The 23,202-nt window shown below is 43.0% G+C and overlaps 1 protein-coding gene across 1 annotated transcript in view; it reads left to right on the forward strand.

Annotated features, from left to right (window-relative positions):
* khdrbs3 (KH domain containing, RNA binding, signal transduction associated 3) overlaps window positions 1–23,202 on the forward strand; it is a 184,555-nt gene that overhangs the window by 129,501 nt on the left and 31,852 nt on the right. The window contains 1 exon segment of the mRNA XM_034094620.2: window positions 10,359–10,539. Coding sequence (XP_033950511.1) covers window positions 10,359–10,539 — 181 coding nt within the window.

Genomic DNA, 23,202 nt, shown 5'->3' on the forward strand with positions numbered 1-23,202 from the left:
AAGCGCTAATTACTTTGTATGCATTATAGTGTTGTCACGATACCAACATGTTGGCTTCGATACCAAGTCAAGAATTGTGATTATTTTTCGATACTTTTCTTAAAAAAAGGGAAACAGTCTTAAATGTAATTATTGTGCTTTATTTCATACCAGAACCAGAACACACACTTTTAAACAATGAGAACAATAAATAAAATAAATGGCAAGAACTCGTATTAAATAAAATTAAAATATTCCCAATGGATACGGCCGCTCTGAGGGTAAACTTCGCTCATTGGTGTGACGCGTATACACACACACACACACACGTCACATCAATGAGCGAAGTTTAGCCTCAGAGCGGCCGTACTCATCGGGAATATAGCCGCCACAATTGTCAACAAAAGATATCGGAGCTAAGCTCACCCCCATTGTCATGCTGCTAAACCTCCACATACACCAGGTGCCCTAAATGCCATTAACCACACCATGTGACATCACCAGAAACGAACCAATTACAAGTGTGTGTGGTGTTAACAATGAAGATAGTATAACTAGAAACACAGGCTACCACAGCATTTTGGATCCTCCAACCCCTGTTAGTGTTTATTCACAGTGCAGCTAAAAAAAAAACGTAACCGCTTTCACACCAAGTACTTTGCCGTACTTAGTGCCCAGCACTTAGTGCCCAGCACTTAGTGCCCAGCACTTAGTACCCCCATGGAACTAAGTACAGATCGCGATCACACCAGAAAAAGTCCCTGAGGGAGGATGAGGCAAATGAAGCCGCTGACGTCACTTCTTCTTCTTCTGCTTTGGGTTTACTGGCAGGCCGCAAACCACTTCACGGCGTATACTGCCGCCCAAAGTCCCCGGCCGGAAGTCCCCGGAGTTGGGGAAGGCTTCAGTAGAAGCTGCTGGGACTCCCAGCAGCTTCTACTGAAGCCTTCAGAGTAAATCGCCAGAACGCCGACACCTCCTCATCTCCACCGCTCCCATGTTTTTTTTTGTGTTGCCATAAGTTAGTCTCTCTCCGTTTGTGCGCGGGGCTAATGCTAATGCTAATAATGCTAATGCCAGCAAATACAATGGCGGCTTCACAAAACTTTTCAGAGTGTGGCGTGGTTTGCAATTCGCCCAGCCAATCAGAAATTGGTACTTTTTTCTCCCCAGGAAAGTCCCTGCTCTCTAGCAGGCACTACAAATGGGGGTAAAAGTTCTCTGACCTAAGTTCTCTTTTTGGTGTGAATGCAAAATTCCAGGCACTATCGGAACTAAACGGGAAAAGTACGGGAAAAGTACTCCGGTGTGAACGCGCCTCTTGTTATAATACCTCAATAATTAGTCTTGTTCATCATGTCATGAGTCACTGTGGGCTGAGACGGAGTTGAGTATTCCTAGTATTAGCGCACTAAAGTTTGCCTCCAATGGTTATTTGTCTCAAGGCTTCTGGAATCTTATGAGTTTGCGCCATAATTGCAGGATAGCACTAGAAAAATATATTATGTTGAGGCTTTAAGTAATGTTTTTGTCTGAATCAGCTTGATTTGGACCAGTGGGCTTCCTATGAGGAGTCACTGGTTGCAAGGTGGTGATGTTGCTGTGTGTGAGCACTGGAGCGGAGAACGTTTGTTCAAAACAACAACGCCGTCGCCGGAGGTTACTGTAGACCAGAGGCCTGTACTACGAAGCTGGTTCAACCTAACCTGGATATGTTTGAGTTAGCCGGTTGGCCTAATCCAAAACATACGCGCTCTCGCTAAACTGTCCTACGACGCTGGTTATCAAGTGGATAGCTCAAGCCAGTCGTGTCCTATCTAGTTAGGTGCGCGTTCACATGAAAGAGGTGGTATCTGGAGCATTCGACCAATCACAAACATGGACAAGCGTACTGACAGCACAGCGTCATACTTCCTGAATGAAAAGTCAACTATAATATTAGACATATGAAGAAGTTAAACTTTAAACATCCATGACTTAAACACTTGATCAGGATCAAAGCCTCAGAGCTGCACCTGCAAGGTGAATACAGCTGGGAACAGAACACGTGTTTGAATGCGTACATTAACAGGTTTATGATATCACGGCCCGTCTAAAACACGATCTGACTTCAATTACATTTGTCTCGAGTGTTTCGTCAACTTACGTGTTGCTTAAAATAATACTTCTGCATACAGTCTGTGACGCTGTGAGTGTTGCACGGCCAGATACGGCTCAGCTGACTCAGATCAGGAGATATATGATACATTATGAAGTGATATGCCGCGGACTGTACTTAATGTACTCTGATCCGGTTACTGATGTCGTGGCAGATATTTAAGTAAGCTTTCTTAACGCTAATGTTATAATAGTCAGATTGCTCTGAAGATGGAGGTGATATTCTATTCATGTTCACGTTCACACAGTCGGTGATTTTTGCCGGCCGTCTTTCCTGCAACGGCAGTTTTTCTGTATTTCCTTTCTCCTGTAATATGACTTGATCGCTTTAAACTCCGCACACTGAGCTCTGATTGGTCAGCGGGCGGTGCTTTCACTGAGTTGAGCTCTTAGCCTGCAACCTAACCTGGTCCGGAGCAGGTTAGCCGCTCAGCATCAGTTACCATGGAGATCTAGCCTGTAAAAAGAGAACCAGCTTCGGATGACCGGAAAGCCGGAGTTTTCCCTGAAGTTAGCGGCTAAGCGAAAATCCTGCTTCGTAGTACACCCCCCAGAGCTTTCCAACACGTCGATCTCGGGCAGCGAATAATGAGTGACAGGCTGATAGTGACCCGATAGATATACTTTATTATTCACTTAATCACTGATTGAGATATGACGAAGCTAACTTAGTCTCATGGGATTTATGTAACAGTAAGACAGAGAATAAGTGAGCACCCACATGCACTATTTTTCTTTTTATATGCTGTTGTAAATACTCCTGTTGTCTGCTGTGTTCAGACTCAAGTCATGTGTGTGATGCCACATTCAGTGTCCTTTTCTTAACAGAAGACGATGCAGAAGCTGCGGAAGCATTAGTTTTTTGTTTTTGAAGATGGAACAATTTCACACACAGATATAGGGAGGCTAGAGCTATGCAATTGATTTATTATGGTTTATAATTTAATGTCAAGACGAAGAAAAAGATAGCTTAACTGTTCAGTGTCATTCCTGTGCAGATGGAGGTTATAAATCTCCAAAATCATGTTCAGCTTAAGTCTCAGCGAAACTCACAACATTTCTGGAGCCTTGTGGACCCAGAAAACGACATTCACCAAGCAGCACTGAACACGTCTGACATCTAAATACAGAACAAGACTGACATGTAAAGGACTCTATTATGGCGCATTTCCACTGCAGCTGGTAGCCCCGTTTAAGCGTCCTTAATCGTCCTCAAGCGCCCAGGCCAGTTTTTGGTGGCCTTTCCATATAGCGTAGCACCGGCTAGCGGGTACTTTTTCCCTCTTTTTCCGGCCCCATAAAATCGTGGTTCTATTAGACCAGGGCTGAACTAGTGACGTCAACACGCTCGACTGCTGATTGGTCAGAGAGAATCGGCACAAGATCGCGCGCGAGATCATCCCGAGCGTCGCATATATATCTAGAAGCAAGCTTGCAGCATTTTTATAAACGGGAGCTACAAAAATGGCAACGTCAAAGAAAAGCACACCGTGGTCGACATCTCATTGGGGATGATAAAATCCAGCGGGAGCTCGACGGGAGCCCCGCCTACACTGCGTTGCTATAGTAACTACCCCAGGTCCTCAACTGTAATGGGAATGCGCCTCGTACGCTTAGGGACGCTTCAACGAGGCTACCCCGCTGCAGTGGAAATGTGCCATTAGAGAGAACCTAAGTGGGTACACTCCAGCTTACACCTCTATGGTGGACTCCATGCGGTGCCATTCTTCTCACTGACTGTGAAAAAGAGGGAATGCACTTATTTTACACATGTGCCATAAGATGCTTGTCAGGTGGTGATTAAGGCAAGGCAAGTTTATTTATATAGCACTTTTCAACACAAGGCAATTCAAAGTGCTTTACAAAAATTAAAGACATTCAGAAAATGGCATTTAAAAACAGTCATTAAAAAGCAAAGATAATAAAAGAAAAAATACATGGATAAAAGTTACAGTGCAGTCTAAGATATGAACAGTTCAATTAAAAGCAGCGGCAAAAAGAAAAGTCTTCTTGCTGGATTTAAAAGTAGTCAGAGTTGCAGCGGACCTGCAGGTTTCTGGGAGTTTGTTCCAGATATTTGGAGCATAACAACTGAACGCTGCTTCTCCATGTTTAGTTCTGACTCTGGGGACAGAAAGCTGACCAGTCCCTGAAGACCTGAGAGATCTGGATGGTTTATAATTTAGCAGGAGGTCAGACATGTATTTTGGGCCTAAACCGTTCAGTGCTGACGTAAGTGAATTGTCAGCGATGCACTTACTCTGTGGGCCGTAATAATATGAGACATTTTAGTTTTCTTGGACCTTGATGTGAAGTTAAGATTTCACACGTGTACACAAGTATAGCTTAATTCAACCGATGAGGGCTATGAATAAATGTAAGCGATGTAGCTCTTGGCCACTTTCATTTTTTCAAAGTAGCTCTCGGATGAAGAAAGGTTGGACACCCCCGCTGTAGATGCTGTAATGGCATCAGGTGGAATGGCGTTGACGGACAGATGGTTCGTCCAATTTCCTGCTATGTACTTTTTTAAAGTGCTCGCCCTTTTTTTTGACAGTTGCTGATGACAGCTCCTCAAAGTAAAGCATCTTCGGGTTGGATTAGTCCTATTGGGTTATTCTAGCAGTGGAAAGGCAGAACTGAGCACTTTGTCACACATAAATAGTTCTAGGGAACATTTTGACGTTTCTGACCAACAAAATCTACATTTGACAGTTTGGCAATCATTAAAAATAATTGTAATATTATCCTTTAATCCTGATTCCACTGCTTTAAGATACATTATTTAATTGGGCTAAATATGCAGTTTCTGAGGCAAGGTGAGTCTCTCATCTCAGATAATTAGACTGCTAACATCGGTTGAATATAAAAGTATTTATGCGGAGACAAATATTTATTTGCTCAAATAGGTCAGAGTAACCATAAGGGCCTTTTTAATAGAACAAAGAAAGGGTGGGATATCGTGTCTTGTAGTACACAGAAGCCATGTTTGGTGTCCATACGCAAAGCAGCATAAAAGCCTTTATATGCAGATGGTCTCCAGGAGTCCCTTTCCTCTCGACTGTCCCTTTGAAAGGACACTAATTCCAGCTCCTTAGAGACCTCGTAAGAACTACAAATAAAAAATACTCATGGCCATTAGAACAAAATGAAGGCTCTCTGTGTCGAAACAAAAGAAGAAGTGGTGGTGTTTGTTTATTTGTGTTTATAAAGTAAAACCCTCAGATTTGGAGTAAACAAGGTCATTAATATAAGATGTGTGTATTGCTCCGAGTCAGAATATCATTAGCTGTGTTTTAAATGGAGCGTTAATTAGAATGTGCAATGCTAATGCTGGTGTGATAAGTCATAACAGGAAGTGGAATGATGTACTTATACGTGTGATAGATACCGCTTCATCTGGAGGTGGAAGAGACGGAGATCCACTTCAGATTCGCCCAATTCCTATCAAAGAAACAATGTCCCTGTTTTCGGTTTGTTTTGTTCTCCGCCCACGCTGAATCAGATGTTTCACCTTTTGGGGACAAAGAGCATGAAAGGAAAATGACACTCAGGGCAACCTTGGTGGTTTTCCGCTGCCGCTTCAGATCAGTTGACTGCGCGTACAAAGAAAGCAGTGGCTGTGCAAAAAGCTCAAACTACATGTTACCAAACCACAAGGTCAGACTGACTTTGATTTCCAGCCGAGCCGCTGGACTTCCATCTCGACTTCATCTGTGTTCACTCGTCTGGATGACTGCACATCTGCTTCATACTGCGGCTGTTTGCAAACATTTAATTGTTTTTATTGGTCAATTTATTGAACATTGAACAAGCAAAATAAGAAAACGTTCAAGGTATAACACAAATAAATTCTCATATAGTTTCCGTCATGTTCAAAAGGGGCAAGAAGAAGCTTAAACCGTCTCTGGTCCCCCTCTAGCGTACATTGTTCAAGACAATAAAAGTGTAGGCTATCGTCATCAGCATCCGTGATATTTGATGAATTATTTTAAACGCATCCTTTTTTTGTACAAAACAACCCAAAATATATTTAACTTTTACAACGACAAGACATAGCAAGCATCACTTCACAGTTCCTGCTCATAACCGTCAGGATGTGGTTTCTAAATAATAGTTTTAGTTCAGATACAAGTTGCACAGCGTGTCAGCTCATCGTTAGTTATTCCACAGATGCAGTTTCCTCTCAACATGTGTATGTTTTCTCTCCGTGTGAAAAGTGGAGTCATAACATACTCTAACAACATATCTTCACTACCGAGGTCGCGTTAACCGAATATTTTCCGCCTATGACGTTTTTTTTTTTTAGCAATGACGGAAAAATCTGAAAGACGTCCGTCATTTTGACAGATTAGATCAAACTCAGAACAGCGCCAGCGCCAGTGTTATGCCGTGTTATTACGCACGCCCTCCCAAAAGGAAATGATATCGTTTCCAAACCGAACGTTGCCGAACAGATGATTGAAATGTCTGTGAGTCCTACTTGCTTTACGCTGCGCGCGCTCCCGCATGCAGAACACGGCGCTAACAGTTCACGAGCGAGTGTGCGTCCCCTCCGCCCCCCCGATCCTGTCCGTCAAATTGACGGGCAGCGAAAAAGTATAGCGCAACCTCTGTACATTTTACATTTATTATTATACCATTTATTTCCCTCTTAAAGGTGGGGTAGCTTGAGATACACTTGTTGTTATATTCCATGGAATGCTCTTAACATCCGATAGCAATAAATATCTGAAGTGCTTTGACACAACATCCATAACAAGTCATCTGTGGAAGCCGTGGCGCTGTAAAAGCACGACCAATCATCTGAGCCGGCTAAAGTCACTGGACGGCCTACCTGCCTGTCAGCCTTCCATCGGGGCACACACTGATCTCGTGCCCTCATTGGTCATGTGCGCGTTCGTGTGTGTTGGGGGAGGGGCTCTGTGAGGAAGTGCAGATTTTCTCCGGTTGTGTATTTTCAAATTCTAGCGCACTCAAGCTGGTTTCTCAAACTTACCTACCCCACCTTAATGTAAATGATATTGTCCTAGCTGTAATTTGGACTTTCATAGTTGTAATGGAAACTTAAAATGGAGTCGAAACAGTGAAACAATTGGGGAGCTGGAACTTGATGACAAACAGAGGGTTTACAATATAATAATACATTTTTTTATCCTAAAGGATGTGCAATGCCTTGTTTTAAAGGTCACCTATTCTGCAAAATCCACTTCTTCATGTCTCTTCTACATCAACATGTGTCCCCTCTTCTTCATGTCTCTTCTACATCAACATGTGTCCCCTCTTCTTCATGTCTCTTCTACATCAACATGTGTCCCCTCTTCTTCATGTCTCTTCTACAACATGTGTCCCCTCTTCTTCATGTCTCTTCTACATCAACATGTGTCCCCTCTTCTTCATGTCTCTTCTACAACATGTGTCCCCTCTTCTCCATGTCTCTTCTACATCAACATGTGTCCCCTCTTCTTCATGTCTCTTCTACATCAACATGTGTCCCCTCTTCTCCATGTCTCTTCTACATCAACATGTGTCCCCTCTTCTTCATGTCTCTTCTACATCAACATGTGTCCCCTCTTCTCCATGTCTCTTCTACATCAACATGTGTCCCCTCTTCTCCATGTCTCTTCTACATCAACATGTGTCCCCTCTTCTTCATGTCTCTTCTACATCAACATGTGTCCCCTCTTCTTCATGTCTCTTCTACAACATGTGTCCCCTCTTCTTCATGTCTCTTCTACATCAACATGTGTCCCCTCTTCTTCATGTCTCTTCCACATCAACATGTGTCCCCTCTTCTCCATGTCTCTTCTACATCAACATGTGTCCCCTCTTCTTCATGTCTCTTCTACATCAACATGTGTCCCCTCTTCTTCATGTCTCTTCTACATCAACATGTGTCCCCTCTTCTTCATGTCTCTTCTACATCAACATGTGTCCCCTCTTCTTCATGTCTCTTCTACATCAACATGTGTCCCCTCTTCTTCATGTCTCTTCTACATCAACATGTGTCCCCTCTTCTCCATGTCTCTTCTACATCAACATGTGTCCCCTCTTCTCCATGTCTCTTCTACATCAACATGTGTCCCCTCTTCTTCATGTCTCTTCTACATCAACATGTGTCCCCTCTTCTTCATGTCTCTTCTACATCAACATGTGTCCCCTCTTCTTCATGTCTCTTCTACATCAACATGTGTCCCCTCTGTGGAAAGAGACTCTGAAAGTCTCAGGAACAAAGATTTTCTCTCTTTTTGATCCATTTCTATAAAAACCTGTCTGAAAATGAGCTGATCAGATTTTGGCCACTTTATGATGTCATAACGATGTGTTGTCTTGTGTAGCCATTAGCCAATCAGCAACAAGGTAACCCCCCCCCCCCCCCCCTTATCACCTGAATCTCCTCTAGAGCTCCATTGAGTTCTTTGTAACCAAATGTCTCTCAGAGGGGCGTGGGGAGGGGCTCCTTGTCTTCATCTAAAGTAACAGAAAGAGAATCAGCACTTTGGAAACAGGGCTGAAACAGAGGGGGTTATGGGTAATGCTGCAATGATCTGTTTGGTGTTTCAGCCAATCAGAGACAGGTTCTGGATATATCTGAGAACATGCTGCTGTAATGAAAACAAATCCCAGTTCAGGATCGATAAAGTATATTTGATCTTATCTCAATCTTGCACAACAATATCTTAAACATTAATAGTCGTTGTGCAACTTCCCCAGAGTCTCCATTTTATTTCAAGAAAACATCCGTCAGTGAACTTGCATGGTGTCCTCTTCGCTTTCCTTAATAGACAGGAAAGCAATTCAGCCACAAGACATGCTGTGTTTTGAGTAATGGACGTCGTGACTCACTTTTCCTCGACTGGAGGAATGTGCCCTCCACCCTCGCTGTTCCTCCGTCTCCACCTACACACAACACGCTGCTGCCGAATGGATCCAATTCACTGCTGCGTTTCTTCCAAGTAATTCTGGCCGATGTTGGAAATCACTAACAGGAATGGAAGTAGAGGAGGCAGCGTGACTCCAAACAACATGATAAATTACAGCACCTCATCATAACGACTTGGAATCCAATGGACGTATCATATTAATGATATATGAAACTATCCGAATACTAAAATGAACTCGCTCGGTCGAAAAAGGATATACTCGATGTTACATGATCCATCCAAACTGTGTACACATATTAAAGAGGACATCCTGCTGATGTTCAGGTGTATATCAGTATGTAGTGTCTCTACTTTAAAGAGTCCTCTCCTGCTGATGTTCAGGTGTATATCAGTATGTAGTGTCTCTACTTTAAAGAGTCCTCTCCTGCTGATGTTCAGGTGTATATCAGTATGTAGTGTCTCTACTTTAAAGAGTCCTCTCCTGCTGATGTTCAGGTGTATATCAGTATGTAGTGTCTCTCCTTTAAAGAGTCCTCTCCTGCTGATGTTCAGGTGTATATCAGTATGTAGTGTCTCTACTTTAAAGAGTCCTCTCCTGCTGATGTTCAGGTGTATATCAGTATGTAGTGTCTCTCCTTTAAAGAGTCCTCTCCTGCTGATGTTCAGGTGTATATCAGTATGTAGTGTCTCTACTTTAAAGAGTCCTCTCCTGCTGATGTTCAGGTGTATATCAGTATGTACAGTAGTGTCTCTACTTTAAAGAGTGCTCTCCTGCTGATGTTCAGGTGTATATCAGTATGTAGTGTCTCTACTTTAAAGAGTCCTCTCCTGCTGATGTCCAGGTGTATATCAGAATGTAGTGTCTCTACTTTAAAGAGTCCTCTCCTGCTGATGTCCAGGTGTATATCAGTATGTAGTGTCTCTACTTTAAAGAGTCCTCTCCTGCTGATGTCCAGGTGTATATCAGAATGTAGTGTCTCTACTTTAAAGAGTCCTCTCCTGCTGATGTCCAGGTGTATATCAGTAACCCTGTCTACTCTGATTGGTTAGCTTGCTGGCTCTGTTGTGATTGATCAACCGCTAAGCGAGGTCCCGCCCCTTAGCCTATCACGTAACATGTGTTTTATAGAAGTATGAGTATTGTATAGTGATGTCACCATGTTCAGGAAGTAAACAAAGGAGTCCGATGGGGAGAATCAGGGAAACAAACTTTGGGATTTTAGCCTTTGCAGTCCATTTCGCACCAAAACCTAAAAAAACAAACATGGCCTCTTCAATTTCTACCACCACTGCATCGTGTGTTCCCAAAATAAAACAATGTCTTCTGTCTTGTTTCAGGACTCGAGGAGGAGTCCCCCCCCTGCATGCAGCGGTGCCTCGAGGAGCCGCCCCCAGAGGAGCCCCCCCCAGCCGGGCTCCTTCCTCCAGAGGGCGGGCGGTCCAGAGAGCCAGGGGCGCCCCCCCGACCGCAGGGTACCGGCCTGCCCCCCCCCTCGTTCAGGACACTTACGGAGAATATGTGAGTACATGGAGACGCAAGAAAATGACGAACCTGTTTGCATTGCAGTTTCTCACATTTAAGATGTAATTCTGGATTGGATGTCTTTTTTTTCTAACCCAGGCATATTGATTTGTGCATCTTGCAGTATTTTTATTCAAAGATTCAATATTATGGACTAAGCAATCTGTCTGCTCTGATTGGTTAGCTTGCTGGCTCTGTTGTGATTGGTCAACCGCTAAGAGAGGTCCCGCCCCTTATACACAACACAGAGATACACTTAGGACTGTCCGCTCTGATTGGTTAGCTTGCTGGCTGTGTTGTGATTGGTCAACCGCTAAGAGAGGTCCCGCCCCTTATACACAACACAGAGATACACTTAGGACTGTCCGCTCTGATTGGTTAGCTTGCTGGCTCTGTTGTGATTGGTCAACCGCTAAGAGAGGTCCCGCCCCTTATACACAACACAGAGATACACTTAGGACTGTCTGCTCTGATTGGTTAGCTTGCTGGCTCTGTTGTGATTGGTCAACCGCTAAGAGAGGTCCCTTATACACAACACAGAGATACACTTAGGAATGTCCGCTCTGATTGGTTAGCTTGCTGGCTCTGTTGTGATTGGTCAACCGCTAAGAGAGGTCCCTTATACACAACACAGAGATACACTTAGGACTGCCTAAGGATTTATATTTTAGAATCACTTGTATTCCAAGTGCTGAAAGGGGCTTTGTTGTCTTTTTTTCTGTTAGTCTGAGAGCAGTATAAGTAGAGTTTATTGTATGTGCACACATATTTGGCCAAAAATGCTAATTATGAACATGAAGTCAGTTATTGTAGATGGTAAATTGTACAAATCTAATTCTAATGAATGAAAAACGTATAGAACTCACTACAGGAAAGGTAAAACTCCAAAAAGCACAATGCGGCCTCTCTAAAAATCATTATCTCAACAAACGGCACTATTTCTTTATGCCCTTGTGTTGAAAGGTGCTATATAAATAAACTTGCCTCTCTAAACATCTTGAAATATCAGCATGTAGGAATTGAACTCCATCATATTTCATCTGTTGTCTTGCTCCCTCATCAGGCAGCAAAAAGACTGTGGATTTGTTATTGCATTCATTATTGTGCTTGGTCTCGTAGCCTACCTGCACCGGTCTAAAGGGACCCTGGCTGTAATATCAACATCTGCCACGGAAGAATATATTAAGCCTGGAGTCAGACTATTCGTGCATCCGCCAGGAGAGTCTCTTGCCGCACTGTCGAGGCAAACTCCCAGAGGACCAGGGCATCAGCGTTGCATATTTATCAGAAAGGAAGAGAGGAGGGTGTCCCGCGATCGGAAATTGCCACAGAAACCCATACCTAACCACATCTGACAGGTTTATTCAGAGGTTGTAATTCAAATGTGTGGAGGTCGTGGGGAATGACTCGTGGACCAGCTGTTTCCCATCATTGTCACAGTTGTAAACCGCGTCCCCCGACACCTGCGCCAGTGGGTGGAGAAAGAAGAAAAAAGACCCCCAACATCTGCCGGATGATAAATCTAACCACCTCGTTGCAAATTAGAAGCTGAATGAGTTTGACTCGGTGTTATCTGAATACATCACCATCCCGGGACAAGTGTTCTCCGGCGGGTGACAAATAGGCTCTTGTGTTCATCAATGAAATGACAAAGAGACATTTGTTGCCTTCATTTATCACAGCTTAACATTTGCTCTTGTGCATGTTGTGTCTTCGCCGTGCACATCAACACGGGCCGCGACTTTTGTTCAGTTTGAGGCGCTCACTTCCTCGTTCTTTGTCATATTCAAAGCACCAACCTGAGACATAACAACAACATAGCATAGTGGTGGTCTGATGGATAGTGAGGTGGGCTGAAGATCGGAAGGAACACCACCACTAGTGTGCCCTTGAGTAAGGCACTTGGCCCTCAGTTACTCCAGGGAGAATGTCCCTGTAATCGGTCATTGTAAGTCGCTTTGGATGAAAGCGTCAGCTAAATGTAATGTAACAGGGGAAGATGGCACTCCCATCTCACAAAGAAACAACAAAGAAACATGATAAAATACGTTACGCTCATTAGACAAAAACAAAAGAACCAAACAAACAAATAATTAATCGAAAAGACAGTCTACTGACAACCAAAAACACACTGTTAGAAATTAAAATCAATGTTTTATGGCATAATGTACCTTAAACATACCGTCAGTTTAAATGCTATTTTATTCTGGAAAAAAACGGAAGTTCTCAATACCAAGCTTTTATTCTGAAAATCCTTCATGACGACATCCGGGACTACCGCCCAGTAGTATCATTAAAGCGGCGATTGACGCCGTTAACATGTATTACATATACAGTTATGAAAGAGATAAGGAGGAGAAAAGGCATGTGGAAGTAAGCAATGAATGTAAAATGTCGAAATCCTCTGTTTAACGCGATATCGGACACAGACGAACGAGGGGGGAAGTCCCCTACGTCTCTACAGCTCACAGAGAGGAGGAGCGAACAGCGAGAAGCGGGAAGGACGAATGATTGTGAGCTCTCTTCTGCTCGGCCAGCACCGGGGAGAGGAAGCTGCAGACTTTCTCTCCTGACTGAACAATATCCTGCTTGTAACATTACCGCGCTTTTTATTAATTAAAGTACCAATTTTTAACCTTCTCAGAGACTCCATTTAGTCTCCTTTTTAAGCTTCTCTCCTGGACGCGAGAATAACGAACACAGCATAACAACACACAACATGTCAAGCATATGAATTATTCCTATATTCCAACTGTTCATTAGAGCTTGTGCCATCTTTTGATTTGTTGTGGCAATCATTTCTAACGAAAAGAAACTGTCTTTTGAAACCACTTTAATTCAGATCTGCCCTTGATTGAGTTTTACAAATAAGTATTTCACCCAGAGGAATAATTGTATTTATTATTTCAAAGCCCTATCTCTGTCTGGATGTTTCACATATTATAGCTCAGTTAAAGCTTTGTATCAAATTACCCTCAATCCAATTGTTGCCAAACTAAATCAGAGAAATGTTGTTTCTTGGCAGCCCCATCAATCTTGAATGGTTATTACGATTGCAGCCAAATCCCATTTAATGTCGTTCATTAGCGGTTTGAGAGCGCTGTCTTACCTGCTTGCTAATCCCATTGGAGAACCATTGAACATGATGTCATTCTCATTTCACGAACAGTGCTGCATGTCATATTGTTTCTGTTGTTGTGCTATTTCAACGTTGCCACCCTGAAATCCACAGTCCAGTCAACGCAGCTCTACTTTGCTTTAATGCTAAATCTAGAGCTACACGTTTTGTTTTTGTTCATGCGGACGCTTACTTCCTCTGGGTGAGAGGACTACTGCGGCTTCACACCAGCGCTTTTCCCTTTCTAGCTCCGAGTGGGAGCTTTTCTGGTTCAGCTCCGGTTTCCCTTTCTGCTCCCGCTCTGTGCACACCGCCCAGAGCTGCCGCTGCTGCGTCATGACGTCACCGTGTACGTGCCTGCTTCATAACATCCAAACCGCGCGGATATCCCTCACATCGACAACAACAATGGCCGATTGTATTGAAGCGCTGTTCGCTTTGGTTATCCTCTTACGAAACGAAATGGAAGGCATCGGACGACTTTACAAGGGACGACTTTACTTGGAACTTTACAAACATCACATGCGAAATGCTTCTTTGTGGTCTTCAGCATCAACGACAAATCTGCCCCCGCCTCGACGTAAGAGAGACGTAAGCAAGCCGCCTCTTAGCTCCGAAGCTCTTGCCTCTCGACCGACAATTTTTTGGAGCTGGAAGTGAACCGGATTCCGGAGCTAAATCAAAATCAAATCAAGTTTATTTATAAAGCACATTTTAAAACAACTTTCGGTCGCGCCAAAGTGCTGTACATGAACAAAAAATATACGGAACATATTGCAATTTGTAGCATTTAAGTTAAAAACAACAAATATAAAGGCAGACACAGTTAAAATACAAAATGAAAAATGTCATGCTCTGCTCACTTTTAAAAGGCCAGAGAGAAAAAGTGTGTTTTTAGAGAGGATTTAAAAGCCCCTAGTGTCTGGGCCGACCTCACAGGTAAGGGCAAAGTGTTCCAGAGCCTGGGACCAGCTGCTGCGAAGGCTCGGTGCCCTCTAGTTTTTAGCCTGGTTTTCGGCACTACCAGCAGCATTTGGTCGGCAGACCTTAGAGCTCTGACTGGGGTGTATCGCTGGATTAAGTCAGCTATATAAGCCGGAGCCAGCCCGTTTAGGGCCTTAAGAACAAATAAAAGGAGTTTAAAATCTATTCGGAACCGAACTGGAAGCCAGTGAAGTGAGGCCAGAATGGGGGTAATGTGGTCACGCCTTTTGTGGCCAGTCAGGAGACGTGCAGCTGCGTTCTGTACTAGCTGCAGGCGTTTTATGGATGCCTGATCCATGCGCACATACAAAGCGTTGCAGTAGTCCAGTCGCGATGTCACAAAAGCGTTAATTACCCTCTCTAAGTCTTTAAAAGATAAAAACGACTTGGTCTTAGCCAATAGTCGTAATTTAAAAAAGCAGGTTTTGACTACGCTGCTGAGGCGGCGCCTCTGCGGTGTGAACAGGAAAAAACGGTACTTTTCAGGCTCCAGCTGAAAACGCGTTGGTGTGAAAGGGGCATGAGGCATGTTCAGTGCACGTGGGTTGCTATTTGTACGTTAAATCCTTTCAGATACAGTAATCTGTTCTGAGCACTGTGGGTCCTCAGTGACTGTGGTAACAGAGATAACTCTCTGCATGTCCAGCCTGCTGAGAGCTCAGAGTTGTTAATTGAACGTGTTCTCGATATCCTTGTAGCTTTTGTAATGTAAATCTGGTTTAATGGTGAAAATATCTCATATGCAGTAATAACGAAGCTGCATCCATTATGTGGTGTGGCAGGCAAGTCATGATAAGATTTTAACCTGTCCACAAAAATCATCTGTCAATTTAATTTCAGTCATTATTTTGGATGTGTTATAAATGCAGCTGCGTGCCATTAGGCATGTCATTGATGGTTGATGGATCTTTGATGATGCTCTGAGGGATGAACCCTGATGACTTTGGTGATCCGCTGCCTTTTCATGTAGCGTCACCAGAAGGTCCGATGGTCACTTTGTGAGATACTTTGGGCTATGAGAAAAAAACGATTCATCCATTCCTAATAAATATGTTTATTTGCTGACATGATGAACTAAGATGTTGAACCAAGCACCCAGGAAGTGCTAGCAAAAATGTGTTTTACCTAAATCCACTACCCATTACGAACCTGTTAGGCCCCAAGCCTGTTTTTCAGGTCTCAGGCTCGAAAATGACATTCCCAGAACAAATGACCATATCTTCACTTCTAAAAGGGGAACATTAATAATCTTTGTTCTCAAAGTAATGATAAACCTGTGAGTTGAATGTAGAAGAGTCAGAATCAATATAGATGTTTTTTATTTTAAAGAAAATTCAGATTGAACATGGTAAAAAACCGTAAATTATAGTGTCCGTCCAAAAAATATGTTTTACTTATAGTGAAAAATACCCTTGGATGATGGGTTAGTAGACTAAAAGCTTTAGGAATCCAAATTACAACATATAATAAGTACCCTGTATCAAGATTGAAGCAAAACAAGTGACATTTGACCTTTTTAGAGAGGTTTAGCAAAAAAAACTCCACCTCTGGGGTGATTTGGGTGGAAATGGGCGTGTTTACCGTTTCTCTGGAACCCATTGGTCGATTCTGGTGATTGACATCTCTTTTGAACCGTTAGAGCCAATAGAACCGAAGGGGGATTTCCACATACACCACACGTTAAAGCCCTTATTTAAATCATTAGGGTGTACAAGGCACTTTAAACACTTTATCCAGTTCTTAAGGTTTTAAATGTATACCTCATGATAAGCATCAATGCTACATTGTTAGCATGTTGACGTTAGCATTACATTCACAGAGCCTACAACAATGATATATAAACGATATCCTACATATTCAAATGATTGGAATCGCATATATGGTAATTTATTTCAATCGCCACCTGTCAACAACAACAACATCCCCAGTTTGAACCCATTTCTCAGCCAAGGTTATTTTGTGTACAGTTAGCATTTCTCACACATCCTGCATGACTCTGCAAAGCATAAGCAGGGAGAGCTTCAGAGGCAGTGATTTTGAATGATTTTTCCCTGTGAAGATATTTCTGGAGGTCTAATTCAGTCATGACAGGAATCCCCCTGATAACACGGACAGATGTGAGTACTTTATTTAAAACTCGGATGAAGAGATCGAAACCAAAGGCGGTAGAGTAACAGAAAGGAAAGCTGGGACATTTGTCAAGTGTAACACAACAGGGTGGCGATACTTCAACTTGATGCATGGGCCAACTTTCTGGCGTCCTCGATCTGATAACTTCAGCATTTCCACCCCTGCAGCAGAAAAAAGCTTCAGCGTGTTCAGCGTTCTGAGGTATGCTGGCAGCAAGAGCCAAATAAATGACACGCAGCTTTGAGAGATCTTGAGACCCAGACAGATGACCGAGGGTTACAGATGCTGGGTGCTTTCTTTGAAGACTATTGGGTCTTATTTAGCTTTTATTTTGCTGTGGCACAGATGTGCGGAGGCGAGACTTTTTAATCGTTGAACAGATGGCATCGTACTAATGTCCTCTGAGAAGAACAAGGCTCTTCTTCTCCTCTTGATTTGCTTCATTTGTACTGCTTTGTTGTTTGCATTTCCAAACATTTGGACTACCTATGTTGTAACTGTATTATCTCTTCGATTTCCACACGGCATCTATTGCACGTCTGTCCGTCCTGGGAGAGGGATCCCTCCTCTGCTGCTCTCCCTGAGGTTTCTCCCATGTTCCCTTTAAACTGTGGGTTTTCTCCAGAAGTGTTTCCTTGTGCGATGTGAGGGTCTGAGGACAGAGGGTCTGAGGACAGAGGGTCTGAGGACAGAGGGTCTAAGGACAGAGGGTGTCGTATTGTCATACTGATATTCTGTACACACTGTGAAGTCCACTGAGACAAATGTAACATTTGTGATATTGGGCTATACATAAACATTGATTGATTGATAAGCAGTTGTCGGCGGAGTTCAGTATGTTAGGACCAGAGGTGGGAAGTAGTGGAGTACAAATACTTTGTTACTGTCCATCCATCCATCCATCTTCTCCCGCTTATCCGTGGTCGGGTCGCGGAGGTAGCAGTTCCAGCAGAGAGCCCCAAACGTTCCTTTCCCCTCATCAACCAGCTCTGACTGGGGGATCCCAAGGCGCTCCCAGGCCAGCGAAGAGATATAATCCCTCCACCTGGTCCTAGGTCTACCCCTTGGTCTCTTCCCAGCTGGACGTGCCTGGAACACCTCCCTAGGGAGGCGCCCAGGTGGCATCCTAACTAGGTGCCCGAACCACCTCAACTGGCTCCTTTCGACGCGAAGGAGGAGCGGCTCAACTCCGAGTCCCTCCCTGATGACCGAACTTCTCACCTTATCTCTAAGGGAGACACCAGCCACCCGGCGGAGGAAACCCCTCTCGGCCGCTTGTATCCGCGATCTCGTTCTTTCGGTCATGACCCATCCTTCATGACCATAGGTGAGGGTAGGAACGAACATGGCCCGGTAGACAGAGAGCTTTGCCTTCTGGCTCAGCTCCCTTTTCGTCACAACGGTGCGGTACTTTGTTACTGTACTTAAGTCTGGTATCAGTACTTTACTCAAATACTTATTTTTCTGACGACTTTTTACTTTGACTTCTCACATGTTGAACACAAATACCTGTACTTTCTACTTCTTACATGTTGAACTCAAATACCTGTACTTTCTACTTCTCACATGTTGAACTCAAATACCTGTACTTTCTACTTCTTACATGTTGAACTCAAATACCTGTACTTTCTACTTCTTACATGTTGAACCCAAATACCTGTACTTTCTACTTCTTACATGTTGAACACAAATACCTGTACTTTCTACTTCTTCCATGTTGAACTCAAATACCTGTACTTTCTACTTCTTACATGTTGAACCCAAATACCTGTACTTTCTACTTCTCTCATGTTGAACCCAAATACCTGTACTTTCTACTTCTTACATGTTGAACTCAAATACCTGTACTTTCTACTTCTTACATGTTGAACTCAAATACCTGTACTTTCTACTTCTCACATGTTGAACTCAAATACCTGTACTTTCTACTTCTCTCATGTTGAACTCAAATACCTGTACTTTCTACTTCTTACATGTTGAACTCAAATACCTGTACTTTCTACTTCTCACATGTTGAACTCAAATACCTGTACTTTCTACTTCTCTCATGTTGAACTCAAATACCTGTACTTTCTACTTCTCACATGTTGAACTCAAATACCTGTACTTTCTACTTCTCTCATGTTGAACTCAAATACCTGTACTTTCTACTTCTTACATGTTGAACTCAAATACCTGTACTTTCTACTTCTTACATGTTGAACTCAAATACCTGTACTTTCTACTTCTTACATGTTGAACTCAAATACCTGTACTTTCTACTTCTTACATGTTGAACTCAAATACCTGTAATTTCTACTTCTCACATGTTGAACTCAAATACCTGTACTTTCTACTTCTTACATGTTGAACTCAAATACTTGTACTTTCTACTTCTCACATGTTGAACTCAAATACCTGTACTTTCTACTTCTTACATGTTGAACACAAATACCTGTACTTTCTACTTCTCTCATTTTCCAAACAGCTGGTTCCTTTAGTCTGAATGTGTGTTGGTGCGTGGTCATTATTCTTTAGAGTCATTGCGTGCCTATTGATTGGAACACGATCCGTGTATCCATCACTTCCTGGTCTTCTCTAAAGAAGAGGGACCAATGGAAACGTTGTCATGTTGCCATGGAAACATTCATTAGCTAACAATGACATTATTGTTCTATTGATATAAAGGGAGGTCAGGTACTCTTTAAAACAGCTGCTAGCTATGGGTACTTTCTACTGAAGTACATTTCAAAGCCTCTTTACTTTTACTCGAGTAAAGAAGTTTAGTCAGTACTTCTACTTTCACCAGAGTATTTTTAAACATGAGTATCTGTACTTCTACTCGAGTACAGGATGCGTGTACTTTTGCCTTCTCTGGTTAGGAGGGTGCGGTGTTGAACTCAGCACGGGGTTCAGGGAGCAGGCAGAAGCCCTGCTCTGGGTGTCGCCATGCTCTCTGTTCCAGTGGTATTGTGGAGCGCAGTGCAGCTGTGATACTGCTGTTAACATGCAGAGCCCTCTGTGAGTCCTCAGTGGCTCAGAGGCCAGTCCTTATCTCGTAACAACACGCCTCTCAGTCATCCACTGGCATACAAATGAAAGACTCACTTAGGGGGCTGCTCTTTCTCCCCTCCCCCCTTTCACCCTCTCGCTGTCACACTAATCCCGTTTAGTGTTGGAAACATAGCGCCGCGTCGTGCTATTGTGCTCTCTGAGATATGTTTGAGTAAATGGTATATCGATGCAAACACATCGGCTATTATAATAGCTTCAATCACACTATCATCACAGCCTGCTTTCCATTTTAAAGCGGTTTCTTTCTCCTGTCAGACACCAAAGAAAAGAGCCATTTTCGACGTGCCAGGGTAATTTATAAACCGAGCATGTTTCTCCTCTCAGCTCGCTTGTAACTCAATTATAGAGTAGCTGCTCCAATAAATGGCAATAACATGCCATTGTTAAAGTTTAATACGGTCCTTAATACCAGAAAATGTTGTCCAATGTGAGTGGACAGCAGCGAGAGAGACTCCATCAAGACAAGAGGAGGCCCCGGTTAAGTCTAATGGAAAATGGCTTGTGCTGATAACCAATCCGGGTGTAGTACCTGCTCTGCCAACAGTGTGTTGGTCTGCATCAGATACTGCTGTCCTGATTCTCCAAGTCCACCATCCTCACGTGTTTTTGACTTCAGGGTTTGATTCCCATTTGAATTGTTTTGTTTTTCAGCACTGCCTTCCATGCTGGTGTTAGACTATGCACTCAGTTTGGGAAAGAACAACAATAATCACTAGTTGTATGTAGGGATGTCCCGATCACCTTTTTTTGCTCCTGATCCGATTCCGATCATTTGATTTTGACAATCTGCCGATACCGATTTTTCCCGATCCGATCTTTATGCAATGCATTAAGAGAGAAAAAGGTAACCGATAACGGCTGGTCATCCAACGCGATGAATGCAGCTATCTTGGCTGTTATTGTTGGCCTTTTCTCTGTTCTGGGGCAGTTTCTCTTTCCTTTTGAAAGTCTCTGAAAGTGTCGGTTGTTTCAGTGCCGTTACCCGAGTGGCCGCTGTGTACTCGCCGTGTTGTTGTTGGTGTTTGTTTCTCAGGTGGCGTATTAGATTGGTCGTGTTGAACGTAGCTCTGTTCTTTCCACCACGCGGAACCTCCGCCTTGCAAACATTGCATCTGGCTGTTACACTGCCTTCGCTTTCAATTTTATAATACTTCCAAACTCCTGACATGTTCTCTGTCCCGACTCCCGAGCCACCAGCTGAACGTAGCCTCTCGTTAGCTTACTGCTACTATTAGACACTGCGCCCACTCTGTTGCTTTCAGAGGAATAAGCAACCAGGTCTATGAAAACAAGCCCAAGAGAAGCAACACATACATGATGTTGTGTAATTTTAAACCAAAACTAAGTCCTCAGGATGACTTTAAGACGTGAACATGGTAATTTTTTTTTTGTAACATTAAATAATAAAAAAAAAAAATTATAAAAAAAAGAAAAGAAAAAATCCCGATCCCCGATTTTTTGAAAATCACGTGATCGGCTCCGATCCCCGATCACGTGATCGGATCGGGACATCTCTAGTTGTATGTCCTTTACATTTTTGATTCTGCTTTATTCACATTGGATTCTAGGTATTAAACGATATATAACCAGTATTTATTTTTAATCTTTTGGAGTATACGAGACTGAGGCGTTGTGTAGTCTTGTCGTCTGTTTTTAGCGATTGTTTTGTTATGACTTTATACATTTTTTCAGAAACACCCAGTAGGTGGGATCCTGCTTTTCTGGCATGTAATGGGAATGACCTCAACATTTCGATAAATTGTTCTGATCCAAAATCGAAATGGTAACTTTGCACTGTTTTTATATAGCACTGTATCCAGTCTCTACAACAGCTGATGCAATGTGCACATGCATGCTCCCCAGAGATTAAACCTTTTGCATTTTGACCCTGAGGCCGAGTATGTGTGCGCGACAGATTTCCTTTTTAATTAATCTGGTTGATTGAAGGGATGACATTTTTTTACTTGAATGCCCCGTTGGTGTTTCTCCCGGTAATGTCATCATGATGTTGGCTAATATGTCACACTTTGTCACTGGGATGTGTAATGAGGCATAGTGCCAGCCTCCAGCAGGCCTTTTGAACTTCACATGGTGGTAAAGCAGACACTGTTGCCATGTTGTTATGTTTAGTGGTTGTGACATTAATTTAATGATATCAGCCCTGTGCTGGGTTCGGGTTTATTTTACATTCTCAGCTAATAGTTGTTCATCTTACGGCACGTCCACACAGCAGCTTTTCAAAAATCTTAAATCTTGGAGCTGGGCGTGTCTGACAGCTTGGGGATTTTTTGCGACCAACAACCAATCACATGAATCTCCCGCCCCCGACATACAAAGCAAAAAACCCCGGGGATTTTATGCGAGCAATATATATATATATAAACTCCCCAAACAGGCGAAACCCTACCAGTTTCCCCCACTGCCTCTGCCACCTCCCTCCATGCTGGTTCCTCCTGTTTGTATCCCGGTAATAGTTCTGGTCGTAAAGAACCGGGTGATTTGCTCCCGTAATTTCTCGTTTGGAATATGAGGAAATGAACTGCGGTCTGGTTCTCCCTGTCAGATTTGCATACACGTGTTTGATTGGCTGGCGCTTCCAGCTCAGCTTCAAAAGTTGAACATTGCTCAACAATTCGGCGAAAAGCGAGGCAAAGTCAATGGGCAGAGAAGCGGTGGAAGATTCTTCTGAAGCTGCTGTGTGGACGTACCGTTACTGTAAACTTACGCATTAGCACCTCTGGAAGCAACTGAGGGTTGGGGTTAAGGGTTGTAACATTTTGATGACTTTTTGTCAAAGATAATAATCATATCACTGGAAATGTAGAACACAAAACAAACACTGGCATGGTGGAAAAAACATAATAGTAAACTGTCAAACTGTCTTTCAAACAGCTGACATTGTTACCGCACATACTCAGTTTGGGCATTAGGGTGAAATCAGCTGAATTTTATCTATGAATTGTTGATACGTTTGCATTTCAAAGTGTTGAGAAAAACAATGCCACGCACAACGTCTTTGAAGTGGAGAAGCTTTGTCGAAAAGGGACCTGCTGAAAAAGTTTGAGCATTGCTAGAAAACGTTATCCCATTTGAAATTGAAATGTCTCTGTTTTTGTCGGGGAAAAAACGGCTGTTTTTGTTTCTGGGGATCATTCTTTTTCAATCTATTTAAAAGTTGTCTCTATTATGCAGGACCTGTTGCAGGCTGGAATAAACAAGCATGGTTATGAATATTAAATGACAGGAATCTCGACAGGAGGACAAAAAGTAAAGGCATGTAGCTGTGATTGTGCCGTCTCAGTTCAGTCGAGTAAAATACCGTTCTGTGAGCATAAACGCAGTCAGCTGTCTCAGTTAGTTATTGCAAACCAACC

The sequence above is a fragment of the Pseudochaenichthys georgianus genome, chromosome 11, assembly GCF_902827115.2.
Source record: "Pseudochaenichthys georgianus chromosome 11, fPseGeo1.2, whole genome shotgun sequence".
NCBI lineage: Eukaryota > Metazoa > Chordata > Actinopteri > Perciformes > Channichthyidae > Pseudochaenichthys > Pseudochaenichthys georgianus.